This window comes from Pangasianodon hypophthalmus, chromosome 23, assembly GCF_027358585.1.
Source record: "Pangasianodon hypophthalmus isolate fPanHyp1 chromosome 23, fPanHyp1.pri, whole genome shotgun sequence".
Lineage (NCBI taxonomy): Eukaryota > Metazoa > Chordata > Actinopteri > Siluriformes > Pangasiidae > Pangasianodon > Pangasianodon hypophthalmus.
In genome coordinates, this window is record NC_069732.1 from 12,295,721 (window position 1) to 12,310,022 (window position 14,302).

A 14,302-nucleotide genomic window follows, 5' to 3' on the forward strand; every position below is an offset into this window, starting at 1 on the left:
TCCTCGTTCTCTTTCTCTCCGTGTTCTGTATACGCAATTTAACTTTAGTGGTAACAAATTATGTCTTTCTTTAATTGTCAAGTAATTATAATTTTCAGCATGGTACATGGTATAGTTACATTTGTTTTTTTTTTTTTTTAAAAATACTGGTTTGTGAGAAAATAAAATCAAAACCCAAAATGCACGAAAGGTGCACTGTAGCAAAAGCAAACGCCTCAGATTGGATTTAGTTCCTGTCATAAACGTTTCCCTTCCTCTCCTGCAACTTAAAATGAGAAGTCTGTATTTTAAGGTTCATTCTGTTTGTCTATTTAATGCAGATGGTGTTTGTCTTTTTACACCACACGGTGGTGCAGTTGCCTTGTATTTTCTCAGTACAATCATATTGCTACAGCAAACTATTCTGGCTTTGAGTTGTACTTCAGCTTAGCTTTGAGGTCTGCTTTTCTGGTTTGGTGTGGAAAGAGTTGATCCACTGAATCATGAGTTAAACGGATAAGCTTTCAAACTGCATTCCTTCAGCGACCTAAATCCAAAAAAAAGCACCTGATTATGACGGACTGAAATATAAAACTGACACCTCATAATTCAGTAAATTAGAACCTCCAAGACTTGAGCTCCCTCATAAATGACTTGTTATTGGTCCATTGTGTAGGGTGTGTTTATTATCTGCCATTTTAAAGTCTCCAACAGTCTTCAGTTGTAATGGCATTTACAGTAAATATGTTTGCAATCAATATTATATATATGTAATATATAGAGAGAATACAGCTATATTCTCTCTATATATTACACATGCTTCACATTTCCTGTTTAAACAGCATTCTGAGAGGAATAAAGCGTAATGGGACGTGCTGTTATAGGAAAATAATCAAAGATGGGGTGGTGTGCTATCCTGAATTTGAACAGAACATCCCAAAAATTAATTTTAGTCCGCAGCAATTTATTTCATTAATGAAGCACAAGTTATACTTTTTAACCTTTCGTAGTTATATGTAATGTTATGGAACATCTGGGTGGTGGTAGTTGCTGTTATCACTTAGGTTATAACAGCTGTGAACAGCTGTTCACTCACCAGCCTCACTCACCAGATAGAGTGCAAAGTCCTGAAGACTGTCCCATGGCAGAAAACTCACAAAGCACTCACACTTCTTTCAGAAATGGAAGTAAATAAATGTAAATAAAGGTCTCATAACAGAATGCTTCACCATATCAATGATTATACATTTTTCTTTTTTAAATAACAACACATTTTTAAAGATTTAGGTTTTTCATTAGGCTTATAACTGTGTAAATTGTTACTGTCGAGAGCTGTGCTGTTATAGAAAATTAATCAGTTAATCAAAATGAATCTGACCATAGATTTAAGAATTCAACAGTGCTGTGGGATAATTAGAATTACAAGATATAATTACAAGATAACAGCATGCACTGGCTACTAGATTAAAGGAAAATAAATGATAAGGTAACACATCCCTAATTCAGCTAAATAATCTCAAGGCAAAGTAGTATCTTTAGGCCTAATTCATAATGAAACAGAAACGGAATGACTGAGCTCATGAATATTATTGTTCTACTTGTTCTACTTTCACTTCTACTTTCTCTGTGTGTCTCAGCTTGGTGTGTGGTGTTGGTTTATGCTATATCCAGCCATGTTGAGTCAGTTGCCATTTGTGTGCATGCTGTATGATTAGAAATGGCTTTTACTGTCGTGTGATGTGTCCTACACTGTCACACCCTGGGCTTTTGTGAAGAGACACCACTGCACCTGAGTTTTTCACATCATGCTTTTTAACCATTTATAGTTTTAATGTTAGCAGTTAGTGTCAATAAACCTGTGATCTTTCATTACAGCCTGAACTGTAGAAAGAAAATAAATCAACACCTTCTGACCAATCAGATTAGAGAATTCAGCAGCAATTCAGTATATCAACCACGTAGTCGATTATTTTCCAGCACCTCCTGTTACGTTATTTACAAACATGAAATATGAAAATAAATAAAATAAAATACATAGCCCATTATATTTCTTTAAAAAATATTGAAATTCAATACAGAATTCTTGATTACGAATGATTGTTACAGCTGTTCTTGATATAAGGACAATTGTGGGAGAGGAACACTCTTCAAGAGTTCTTTAATACTGATTGTAAAAAATAGGAACCATGTAAACATGCTCTTAAAAAAATGGGTTCCTCAAGGGTTCTCAACATTTCTAACTTTCCAGAGTGTTTCTGCTTTTCTGGTCTAAAAAGAAAGTATTGTAAATAAGAATTGTGTAGAGTAATCAGATCCATGTTTATTTTGTGGTAAAGCAAAATGCAGCTGCATCTGGCCTGATCCAATATCCATTTTCATCAATGATTTTTAACAGTAAAAAAAATAATCCATAATCATACCTGTAGAGAAATTGTTTCTTTTTTTTTAAAAAAAAAAAAAAAAAAAAGATCATGAGAAGCCAAAAAAGTGATGTATGTTATTTTTCATGTGTGTAAACTGGTGCTCACTGGTGCCTCTTTGTTTTCTCTCCTAATCGGTTTTACATGCTGAACAATGGCCTCATAAATAGCCTAGACCCTAAATCACATCAGTGCTGGATTGTAAGAATGCACCTAAATTACACCTGTCTAATCCTACTGCTGTACTGCACAGTGTGTGAAAATACTATGTCATCTACAGATATTTTGACTTACTCTTTAGTAGTACACTAGTATGCAGAATTGCAGTGTATCTAGGAGTGTAACACAATGCCACTATTTGTATCTGTTTAGTGCTCCAATCATCTGTATCTGTATTCTGAACTGGAAATGGGCATGGCCTATATCAGATATATAAGCACACACACACACACACACACACACATATATATATGCTTTCCTGTGCACAGCGAGTGGCCTACAAGGAGCAGCGGCTCAGTTAGAATGTGACAGGGGACATTTTAAAACAAGGCGTGTTTACACAAACACTACACAAAGCAAGCACAGGCCCATTGCAGCACAGAGAGCTGAGCGGCCATGAGAACACTCTGACTGATAACTCAGAACAGAGCAGAACAAACTTCTTTGCCATTGAATAAAGTAATAGATACGCTGTTGCAATCAATCCACACAGACTTGCAGACACGCATTGCACATGGAAGATCAAGGCCAGGGGAAATCCTCCACAACCTTCAACCAGCGGATGAATTACAGAAACAAACATTAAAACATCTGTTTAAAAAAAACTGGTTATATTCCAAATCTTGGCCTACATGAAAAAAACAGTGAGTATCTGTACTGATGCAAACTGGACACTATTGTTTTCACTATCATTTTTCCAATATGTGTTTCTCTGTAGTTATTACAAATATGGACAGATGTTAACTCAGCGTGGTTATTCACTTGCTTGTGGAATCACTTAATCCAGCAATAGTCATGACTGTAAACTCCATCACGCACCAGCAGTATTGATTGGTGGTCTAGGCTTATCAGCAATGTCTCCGGCAATAACTATTTGATTTGTCTGTCAGATCACTTGTGCTAACTGTGCTGATTATATACAGTATATCACGTATTAGCTCGGGTCTGTCTACCAATTTGAAGACTGCACTTGACAGCCACAACTAAAATCAAACAGGATCCTGTATAAAGAAACCTATTATTTTCTTCGGCTCCCATTATTTTCTGACTTGCTAGTAGGCCTGATGATGATGCCAGTGATGTAAGGTGGCTACACTTGTTGGCTGGTGAAGGAGGGATTCTATATACAAAAGGCCTTTTCAGTTAGGAACTGGCTCTGGCATACTTTCCCACCCACTGCTGCACTTACAAAGGCTCTCTTTTCACTCGTAGTTTGGAGACGTGTGTCTGTCTAGCTTCATAGTAGGTGTGACTCTTTATGCCTTCTCACACTGGCGAGCTCCTCTGAAATTATGGCTTCCTGTTGGATGAATAATGTGTAGATTTATGCATTTGGAGTAGTAATAAACACAAGAATAGCAGCCTGAAAATACTCTTTTTTGAAACCTTGGAAAACTGGTCAGCATCTAAATGGCAGTTTAATCTTTCTTCTTCCTTAAGGGCCACAGTACACTTATCTCAGCATGAATCTGTGTGTTTTATTTTCATTTTTTCCAATAACAGCATTATGTGCTAAATAGGATCTAGGGTAAAGAGCAAACTGAGAGGAAGAGAGATTTTAAAATGTCATCAGGGTCTGGGAAAGGCACATGGTTTCCTGGGTGTCTAGGGAAGACAGGAGGCCCAAGCGCTACTGATGTGTATTTGAAATTCTGTTAAATGTCCCATTGTGGCTGTCTGATCTTGGATAGGTCTCTCTGGGACATGAGTGAATGCAGCATCTGTGTGTGCATGCATGAGTGTGTAAAGGCAAGGCCCATTACTGCTTATCCCTTTCGGCGCCTACATGAGAAGGAAGGCGTCTGTTCGTGAGTCTTTATAAATGTGGTTAAGGAAAGGCTTTCGGAGTTTACTAAATGTGTGAGCTGAGTGGATGTTAGTGTAGGACGAGTGTTTCCTTTGTGTCCAGACAGTGACCTTTCCCAGCTGTTTAGTGCCATCAGAGTTCTAGGATGAAGCCTGACAACCACTGTAGTGTAGTCTTATTTGCAGTGTGTATTTTTGTACAAGTGACAGACAGCAAATTTTCTTTAATGAGTAGCCAACAAATTCCTATATCAGAAGAAATACAGGGACAACTGGCTGTGTTTGGGTGGCTTGATGAATATGACAGAGGGTTCTACTTAAAGTAATACTTTTATAAGGCTGTGGCTTGTATCTAGGTAGACTCTCTTACATGTTTAAATGACATAGTAGTGGATGCTCTTGACTAGCATGCACAGGACATAAAACAGACTCATTTATTTTACACTCTGTCTAATGTTATGTCCATGCCATTAATGCCATGAAGTAGCCTCAGGACTGCAATTTGCGAAGAACAGTTTGCAGTCTAGTCTCCATCATTAAACAGTTAATAACTTCAGTTTGATACAACAGCCTTAAAGTTAAAACCATAATGGTGCTCAGACTCAAGTTCCAGTTAACTGTTAACACTTTTTGACTACAGGGTGTCCCAAACATACATAGGGGACTATGTTTGCCAGCACCACGTCGGTTGTGCCTTCGTCAGTGGATGTTCGTGGACGTCCATTTCTCGGTTCATCCTCAACACTTCCAGTCTTTTTGAATTTATTAATAAGTTTCAACAGTGTCGTGTGTGATGTGCTTGCCATGTTTCCTGCTCAAGTCTTTGTGACAGCTTCCCAACCCAGCCATGAGAATGATTTCAATACATTCTTCTTTTGTCAAAGGCATTCTTAAAGGCTATCTGAAAAAAAAATAATATAAACTAAGTATGAAAAATTTTGGAATACCTTTTGCTAAAAAGTGTTAATTTCCCCTATGTGTGGAGACTTTTGGGACACCATGTATACTGTATACAGTTATAGAAGATAGTGTATACTGCATACAGTTATAGAATAGAAATTCGCACTATCCGCTGTTACCCACCCGCTGTCTGGTTCCTCTCAAGGTTTCCTCCCCATGTTGCCTCAGGGAGTTTTTCCTTATCACTGTTGCCTCTGGCTTGCTCATTAGGGATAAATTTATAAATTTCAAATTTATATCTGGATTTCTGTAAAGCTGCTTTGTGACAATGTCCATTGTTAAAAGCGCTATGTCAATAAAATTGAACTGAATTGAAGTAGGCATCCACAGTGGCTACTAGTATTTACATAAAATTACATAAACCTAATGCATGGTATTGACCACTGATACCCTTCTAACCTTCTAAAAAGAGTTTATGTTATCAACTGGTTCATATGCCACCAGTTTGTTAAATGCCACAAACAGTGGCTACTTTTACTTCTCTGAAAAATTTCTGATGCACATTTCAATCCGACCTTTTTTGTTAGAGAGAATTAGTATAGACTGTTTCATAACCCTGTTACATTCCCAGTATTCAGGCCACTGCAGTGAATATCGCCAGCACCTGTTCATGTAGGATAATCTCGCCTTGGCATAAACAACATGGGATATTTTCGATCGGAGCTTCCACAGCTGGTAGTAGGTTTTGATGGAATTACTTTGGGGTCTCTGAATAATTAGCAGAACAATTCAATCCCACAGTAACATTAGCTGAAAATATGCACTGGGTTATTATCATCAAAGAATATGTGCTTTAATGTCCTGGAGCAGAAGGATTCCAATGACCCATGAGAAGTCCAGAAGAATTAAAATTGTATAGAGCGAGGGGTCCCAATGCATTCACAAAGTTCCTACTGGTGCCCCTGTTCTGAAGCCAAACATTTCATATAAATTTGAACCCAACCTCAATTAAAACAAACACCTTATCCATGATCAACTTAATGATAATTAAACAATATATCATAGTTTACAATTTGACAAAATAATTTTCTGGAAATTTTATGGACACCATTTTCTGATATTCTTATAGAATGTATCTTTATTTGTATAATTTGTATATTATTTATGTGAATATTGGTTATTTTCTCCACATCCTCCACCCTGTTGCACAGTGATGTAAATGTAAAATATTTATTTCAATTTATTTCAATTTATTTCAAGCCCTGATTATATATTCATTCATTCATATTTTACATGTGTCAGTTGTTCATTGTGTCACTGCCATGGTGTCGCCGGTGAACGTCTAACACTTGTGATATCGGATTTTCAGCATTATTTATTCTTTGTAACAGACGATAAAACATAACATTTTCATCCCTTAATATGGTAAATCAGTAAATCTTACTTTCATGCCACAATTTCTATACATATACATATTTCTAAAACCAGGAAAATTCCTCAGCCATTCAACCAGCTCAGTCACAGTAATTTGGAGCACTGTTTATTGCCCACCCTGTTGATTTCCACACTGTTATCCATGTCAGAGCAACAGGGTGGACCGCCGTGTTCCACCATGTGATAGTCATCAAAGGGAAACCACTGTATAATACCGAGCCCACCACTTTCTTCAGATACGCCTGGTTTCGAACCTCTGACAATTATATATGTGCACACTGTTATGAACATGCATAGAACTAGCTCTAAAATATTTCAATTACATTAGAGTGATAAAATAGAAATAATACCCATATTATATCCTGCCCTATAATGTATTTATGTCATAATTCACATTTTTCACTATAATAATAAAGTAGTAATAAAATATTTTAGAGTTGGTTCTATGCACATTTATAAAAGTGTGAGCATAATATATCGCAAGAGGTTCAGAAGTATGTAGGCCTACATAACTACAGAATAAGCCTCTGAGCTTGATAAGGAATATTTTCTTTTCTTGTTTTTACAATAAAAGATAAAAATATTTGAATACTCTTCTTTCCACCCAATATTGTTCTGAGGTCGTGTCTATTGAGTGTGCACTGTTCTGAGTATTTATTTTCCAGTGTATTTAGTGTATGCTTTGCACTCGTCTCACACTGTCATGTATTTGCACTGTATGTGTATTCATGTGTACTATGCTGTATTACTGAATGCTGAATGACTGAATTACTGTGTGCCATGCAAGAGTCCTGAAGAAACGACATTTCATTCTAATGTATACAAGTTATATGTAGGAATGACAACAAAACCCTCTTGACCTGGCTTGAAATTTGTGAACCAAACTTTCTAAAAGTTATGTTGTATATAAAAGAGTGATAGTTTACTGATAATAATCCACCCCATTCTGAAACTGATGAATGTATAAAGCTTTGATAACAGCATGTGCCATTTTTATACAGTAATGAAAATCATAACCCAGCATTAGTAAAGTTATTATATTTACTGAGTTTTTGTAGGGGTGGCATGGTGGCGCAGCGGGTAGCATTACTGTCTCACAGCTCCAGGTCCATGGTTCGTTTCTGAGCTCAGGTTACTGTCTGTGTGGAGTTTCTGTGCATGTTCTCCCCATGTCCATGTGGGTTTCCTCCAGTTTCCCTACACCTCCCGAAAAACCTGCTGGCTACACTGAACTGTCCCTGTGTGTGAATGTGTGTGTGAATGTGTGTGTGCATGCTGTACCAGCGTCCCATTCAGGGTGTATTCCTGACTCACTCCCAGTGTTCCCGGGATTGGCTCCGGATCCACCGCAACCCTGACCAACATAATATGGGTACTGAAGATGAATGAGTGTTTATACAGAGTGTCCCAAAAGTCTGCATACATAAGATGGATACATTAAGAACGCCTTTGACAAAAGAAGATGGTATTGAAATCATTCTCATGGATCAGGAACCTGTCCCAAGGTAGCGATGGACTTTAATAGGAAACATGGCAAACACATCACACACAACAAGTTATCAAACTTATTAACAAATTCAAAAAGACTGGAAGTGTTGCGGACCAACTGAGAAGTGGACGTCCACGAACATCCACTGACGAAGGCACAGCTGATGGTGTTGGGAAAGATGGTCCCCTATGTACGGAGACTTTTGGGACATCCTGTACAAGCCTGACTGATCACTTGAATTGAAAAGAATTTGGTCTATAAATAATGTCAAATTGGAACGAATGTGTTGTGTTGGTGGAAAGCTCAGCAATAAAACACTCCATGAATCCAATAAATAGACAGATGTTATTGTACAGATTTAAATAATGAGCCTAATATTATAATAGTTATTATATTTAGAGAGGGTGGGTGGATTTATCTTACAGTTAAAGGCTCTCCAAAAGGTTTAAGAAGCACTGCATTAGAGGACCAATAAAGAGGCCAAAGAGCTGAGGATGAGGATGAGGTGAGCATGGTGGGGTTACTCAACTTCCCCTCCCTCGTGCTCAGGTTCACCTGCGCTGGTGGCTGCACGCGGCGGCGGACTCAGTGCGCAGACTCCGTAGCGCTCCTCAGCTCACGTGCGAAGCGGCAGAAGACGACCAGCGGCGCTGCCTTTGAATCTCTTTCCCAGTCAGACTCCAGTGAAGACTGACACACAGAAGAACACACAGCAACTAATCCCGATAGTCTGTATCTTTTGGGGGGGTTTATTTGAGCATGATGCACGTGGGAGTCGCCAAACCGTGCTGTCAAACTTTGCAGCGTTTCCATGCGGCGCTCGCAGTCCGCGCGCTCTGACATGCCTCACGCAACTTCGCTCCAGTGGTGTTCCTGCGTGGATAAAACCCTGCTGTCGGCTTGTGCGCCGCTGACTCGGACCTAACAGCTCACGATGCACAGGCGCTGTTTTGCTCAGATGTCCAAGACCTCCAGATCAGCAGCTCCCCGTGACGCTCCGATGACTTTTCACTTTTGTTTCGCTCAACTTTTTCTTTACGCGCACGTGCGTCTGTGCTCTTCACGCGCACTAACATGCTTTTAAGAGAACTGCTTTTAAGAGAACTGCTCTTCTGACGCGCGCTCCAGCTTTCTTTCCGCTCGCGCATTCTATAAAATTAGACACTACACCGACACTTATGGCGCTTTTGTGTCAGAGTTGAGATCCAGCCCGGCTCTAACGCGTTGTCCTGTGAGCAGAGGGCATGCTGGGTAGCCCGTCCAATAACGGCGGTGTGAGGATGCTCGCTCCCCCCGCGGCCGACGACGACAGGCGCGTGGAGTTCGTGGCGCTGGCGGCTGTAAACACCGAGCCTCCGAGTCCTGAGCGCGCGCAGCCCTCACAGCGCACCGGCCTGCTGGGAACCCCGTTCCCCGCTCCCCCCGGACCCCGAGCCACCGCGTCCGCCTCCAGCAAGCGCTACCGCAAGATCCAGAACTGCCTCTACAACGTGCTGGAGAGGCCGAGAGGATGCGCCTTCATCTACCACGCGTTCATGTGAGTCTCTTCTGTTCACTGAAAATCGAAAATTGTTTCATTTGTTATTTCTAGTGCACCTGACTGAAAAAAGTGTCGAGCTGATAAATAATATCAGTGGAGGTAATAATGTGGAGCATCCTTTTTGCTCTCGCAGCAAGAAAACAAGCTGTTAGACTAAATTGCACACCTGCCGCGCTCTCACCTGGAGGCAGTGACACTTGTGCAATTGGAATATCCCAGAAATCAACTGCACCAAACCAGCAAGGCTACTCACAGCACTCAGCTTATTATCATCCCTCTCCAGCACAGCTAATCAAGTGTGCACTTCCTGCACAACATTTTGTATTGTGGAATCTATTATAAAGCATTACAGCAAAAACAGTTCCCAAAATAAAGTCCTTTGCTTTATAAGAAAGTATAATTAAAGTCAGTTTATTGTTAGATGCACTACTTTTTCCATTCCATTTTCAATACAATTCTGATATCAGAGCTGGGAGTATCCACGGATACGCAGTACTGTTCTGATACGTACACCCCCTCTCTAACCGAGCCAACAGTCTCCAAGATTCACCAAGTTACGCGAAACATCAGGTGTGACAGTGATGCGCTTTAAGATCATCTGTGCTCTCTGCTTCCGTGCGATATCTGCGTCATGTCAGGCAACATCACACACTTTAATGGCATGAAACATCAGCAGATCAAAGCCTTTCACAACAGTATCAGCCTCATACTCAGCACTGAAAGCATAATGTATCTACATCATATACTGTATATTTGCAAATCCAAGTGGAAAGTAAAGAAGTGTAAAGCTTTACTGTAAACGTGAGCTACATGTTGAGATCCATACTGGTTTTGTAAACAGTATAGAAATTGCTGATGGAGTTGGACTCTCTGCAGTCAAGCATCCACACCTTGATGTCCTTTCATCCACTTGGTTGTTTAGACTATATATTAGTCAGCAGTTATGGTACATTTCACTGGCCTATTAGGAGCACGTCCGCTGCAGTTAAGAGCATATCAATCCCGGATGGCATAAACAGACTGATGGGTGGCACACACATGAGGGAGAGTGCATGTCTACTCCACTACAAACAAAGTCAGACCCAAGGAAGATGTATTTATTGTTTGCGAATACAGGAAACCATATACCATAGGCCATCGTTACCAGCCTTATATATGGAAAATCGAATCTCAGTACACTTAGATTCTGGTTATTGTTGTGTGTGACCTTGAAACCACATATTGCACTGTATTAATAGCATAAAAATCACCACTTCTTTTCCTTCATAAAAGTAGTAGAGATCCAGTAGTAGAAAAGTAAAGATCTCCATAAGTTCCATAAGTCATGTGTTCTGTAGTTTTTTTCTCTCTGTGATCACTCACACCTAAGTCTGCCCTTCACGCGAGGTGCTTCACTAAGCACAGCACGGCCTAAATAAAGGCTACTAAGGTCATCTCGTGAGGACATTTATTTCCTGATCATAGCTCATATGATGACTTTTTATCTCTCAACTTTCAATTAATTTCATTTCATTTCAAATAGAAAATCAATAACATTTAAGGAAAAATAAATCATATGCCAGCCTACATATGATTTATTTTTAAGTAGATTCTACACACTAATGCACACTAAATCTATAACATGGATGAAATTTGTCTGACTGGTGGACATTTAGAAATTCAAACATATCTCTAGGACATATATAGATAATATAGGTAGTACAGAATATACACTATATGGCCAAAAGTTTGTGGACACTTGACCATCACAGCCATATGAGGGTCTTCCATAAAAAACTGATGTCTTTGTATGCTGTAGCTTTACAATTTCCCTCGAGTGTCCTGCACAGAGCCCTGACCTCAACCCCACTGAACTCTGACTGCACCCCAGACCTCCTCATCCAACATCAGTGCCTGACCTCATTAATGCTCTTGTGGCTGAATGAACACAAATCCCAACAGCCACGCTTTAAAATCTAGTGGAAAGCCTTCCCGGAAGAGTGGAGCTTATTATAACAGCAAAGGGACTAAATCTGGAATGGGATCAAGCACATATGGCTGTGATGGTTAGATGTTAACAAACTTTTGGTCATATAGTGTATTATCATTGGTACAGAAAGGCAGTCTAGATGCCTGGGGCAGTGATGGTACAGAAATTCAGACACTGAAGTTCTTTTGAATGAAGGCCAGTTACTGTAGTACATCCGCTATTAGTCACAGTAGGCTGTCCACAGTACAATTGTTGTACAATTGTTGTGATTACGATCAGTCCCCTCAAAGGGTCTTGCCATTTGTCCAGGAACAGAGAGGGTTCAGTCTGCAGTGCCTCACCTACTGGAGTTTAAACAAACCATGCTGTCTGTCACCATCTGTTTACATCTGTGGAAACCCAAGAGAGGACAGTATACAGCAACTCTCTCTCTCACTCTCTCTGATAAACTGATCCTAAAGTTACAGTAAGTGAGCCATGCATGGCTCCAAAGTCTTTAAACTGAAAAATCCATTAATAGCTTTACTTAACGCTTAAATGTATTGTGTTTTATTGTTTACTGTGTCAGGGATGTTCATGTTTTAAATTAATCGCATAAAAAATCCAACCATGGTGCACTAGGTTTAAAAAATGTACATTTATACTTGTAGCAGGTGCTATTATCCAAAAGTGAGGCAGTAAACAATCTACGCATCTAGTCATTTGAGGAGCTGTAGAACCAAATATCCAACACAGAGAGCAGATACTAGACACAATAGTTAAAGTGTAAGTACACAGGGGTGCTACAAATCCAAGTTGCAAAACAGTGAGTTGAACAATAAATGATACACTCTTGATAGGTAATAAGTAAGGACTGCAATACGACAGGGTGTGTTGTTATAGGAAAACAATCACTGACACCAAGCAAAGTTACTGTTACCACACTGAAGTTGATTATCTTCCAATAACAGCATGTAATAAAATGTTTGATCCTCTTATACTACAGCTATTTGCCAATGATAAAAATGAGAAATTTTATTAAATAATACATTTAATATATTTAATACATTTAAAAAGTATTAAATGTATTATTTAATACTTTTAATATATTTAAAAAGTATTAAATACAAGACATTTAAGTATTAAATAATACATTTAATACTTTTTATATGTATACTTTTTATCTGTAATAAAACTTCATACTTTTTATCTGTAATAAAAATGACTGTAATATATATAATACTAATGAGCAATTTCATTTACAGAATAAATTCTGTTCAATCCTGTGACATTAAAGAAATAGTAGTAGTAACTCCCAAAATGATTTCTGTGGCACAGAATACATTCATAACAAAACAATGACTTACAAGTGAATTTTATGACATTTATATTTGAATTTATATTTTCTGATTAACACTGTGGAGCACCAATTTACTACAGAGTCTCAAGTGATGAATTTGGTACCACATAGAGTATTTGTGGACCCAAGAATATTTGGCAGGAATTGGCAGGAAGTATTTTATTTATAACTGGTGTCTAAAGAGCGGCGCATTAAATCCCAGTGTATGCCTTCGTCTACCTGAGATATTATTACAGCTGAGGATGTCCTAGCTTTGCTCAACAGTGCGTGTTAATTGCTTGAATTAGCTCTTTAAATTTGAACTGTTATTTGTGTTACAGAGCTCAGCACTGGACTCTGAAGCTCAGAAGTGAAGTGTCTCTTGATCACTTAACTGAGTTTGCAATTAAGCAGCGGGTGTAAATGTCTCAATCGCTTAATTAAGTCTGCGAGTGGGCAGCAGATGGAGGGAATGCTCTCTTACGGTGCTCCTTTTTGGCACGGCTGCTGAAACCAAAGAGGTGAAGAGTAGCTCAGAGAGGCTGTTTCCTCGTGCAAGCGTACTTTTTCCTGCTCTGTTTCAGCTGTTGCACAAAAGACGCAACTATTTTGAGCGTGTCCTTCAAATGGACATGACGCTAGGTGGCTCCTATTTTAATTACAGGTCCAGCTGTAGAAATATCATGTCTAAGAAAGACTAACAAAGCATGTTCGGAGTGAAAGCAGATCAAGCTGGTTAATACGCAGCTGGAAATGTGCTATGGTTGTGAAGCTGATCTGTTGATTGGACATGAAAGGAATTTGTAACTCTTCACCAGGTTTGTAAGCATAGTGTGACTTTCTTTAAAAGACTTTTTTTTTTTTTTGTTAAAACAAATCACCCAGGAGATTCAGAATCCACGTTTACTCAGTGTAATAGTAGAGACTGCTTTAGCTGCTTTGAAATCAGTGCAACGCTGCTGTGAATTTGGTGTGTTCAGTTTAAAGGGGGCTATTTAACATGCTCACCTGGGAAGTGAATTAGGCAGATAAAACAAGAACAGGTTCAGACTGTGGGCCTCATCTGTTTCTCTTCACGCCACATATAGAAAATCACATGGTGTCTTCAAGTGACCCTTAACACACAAAGCTTTTGTAGGTCACATACTGCTCCTAGCCTGAACCCTAACCAGAAAAGTAAGCTGTAAACATGGGTGGTGACGTACAGCAAAAAAAAAAAAAGCCTTAA

The 14,302-nt window shown here is 39.1% G+C and overlaps 1 protein-coding gene across 4 annotated transcripts in view; it reads left to right on the forward strand.

Annotated features, from left to right (window-relative positions):
* Nucleotides 1-8,887: 8,887 nt before the first annotated feature.
* LOC113536355 (potassium voltage-gated channel subfamily KQT member 4) overlaps nucleotides 8,888-14,302 on the forward strand; it is a 60,168-nt gene continuing 54,753 nt past the window's right edge. For all 4 annotated transcript variants that reach the window (XM_034298799.2, XM_034298800.2, XM_026930238.3 and 1 more), the window contains exon 1: nucleotides 8,888-9,784. In XM_034298799.2, the coding sequence (XP_034154690.1) occupies nucleotides 9,492-9,784 (293 nt within the window). In that variant the 5' untranslated portion in view covers nucleotides 8,888-9,491. The remainder of the gene's footprint in view (nucleotides 9,785-14,302) is intronic.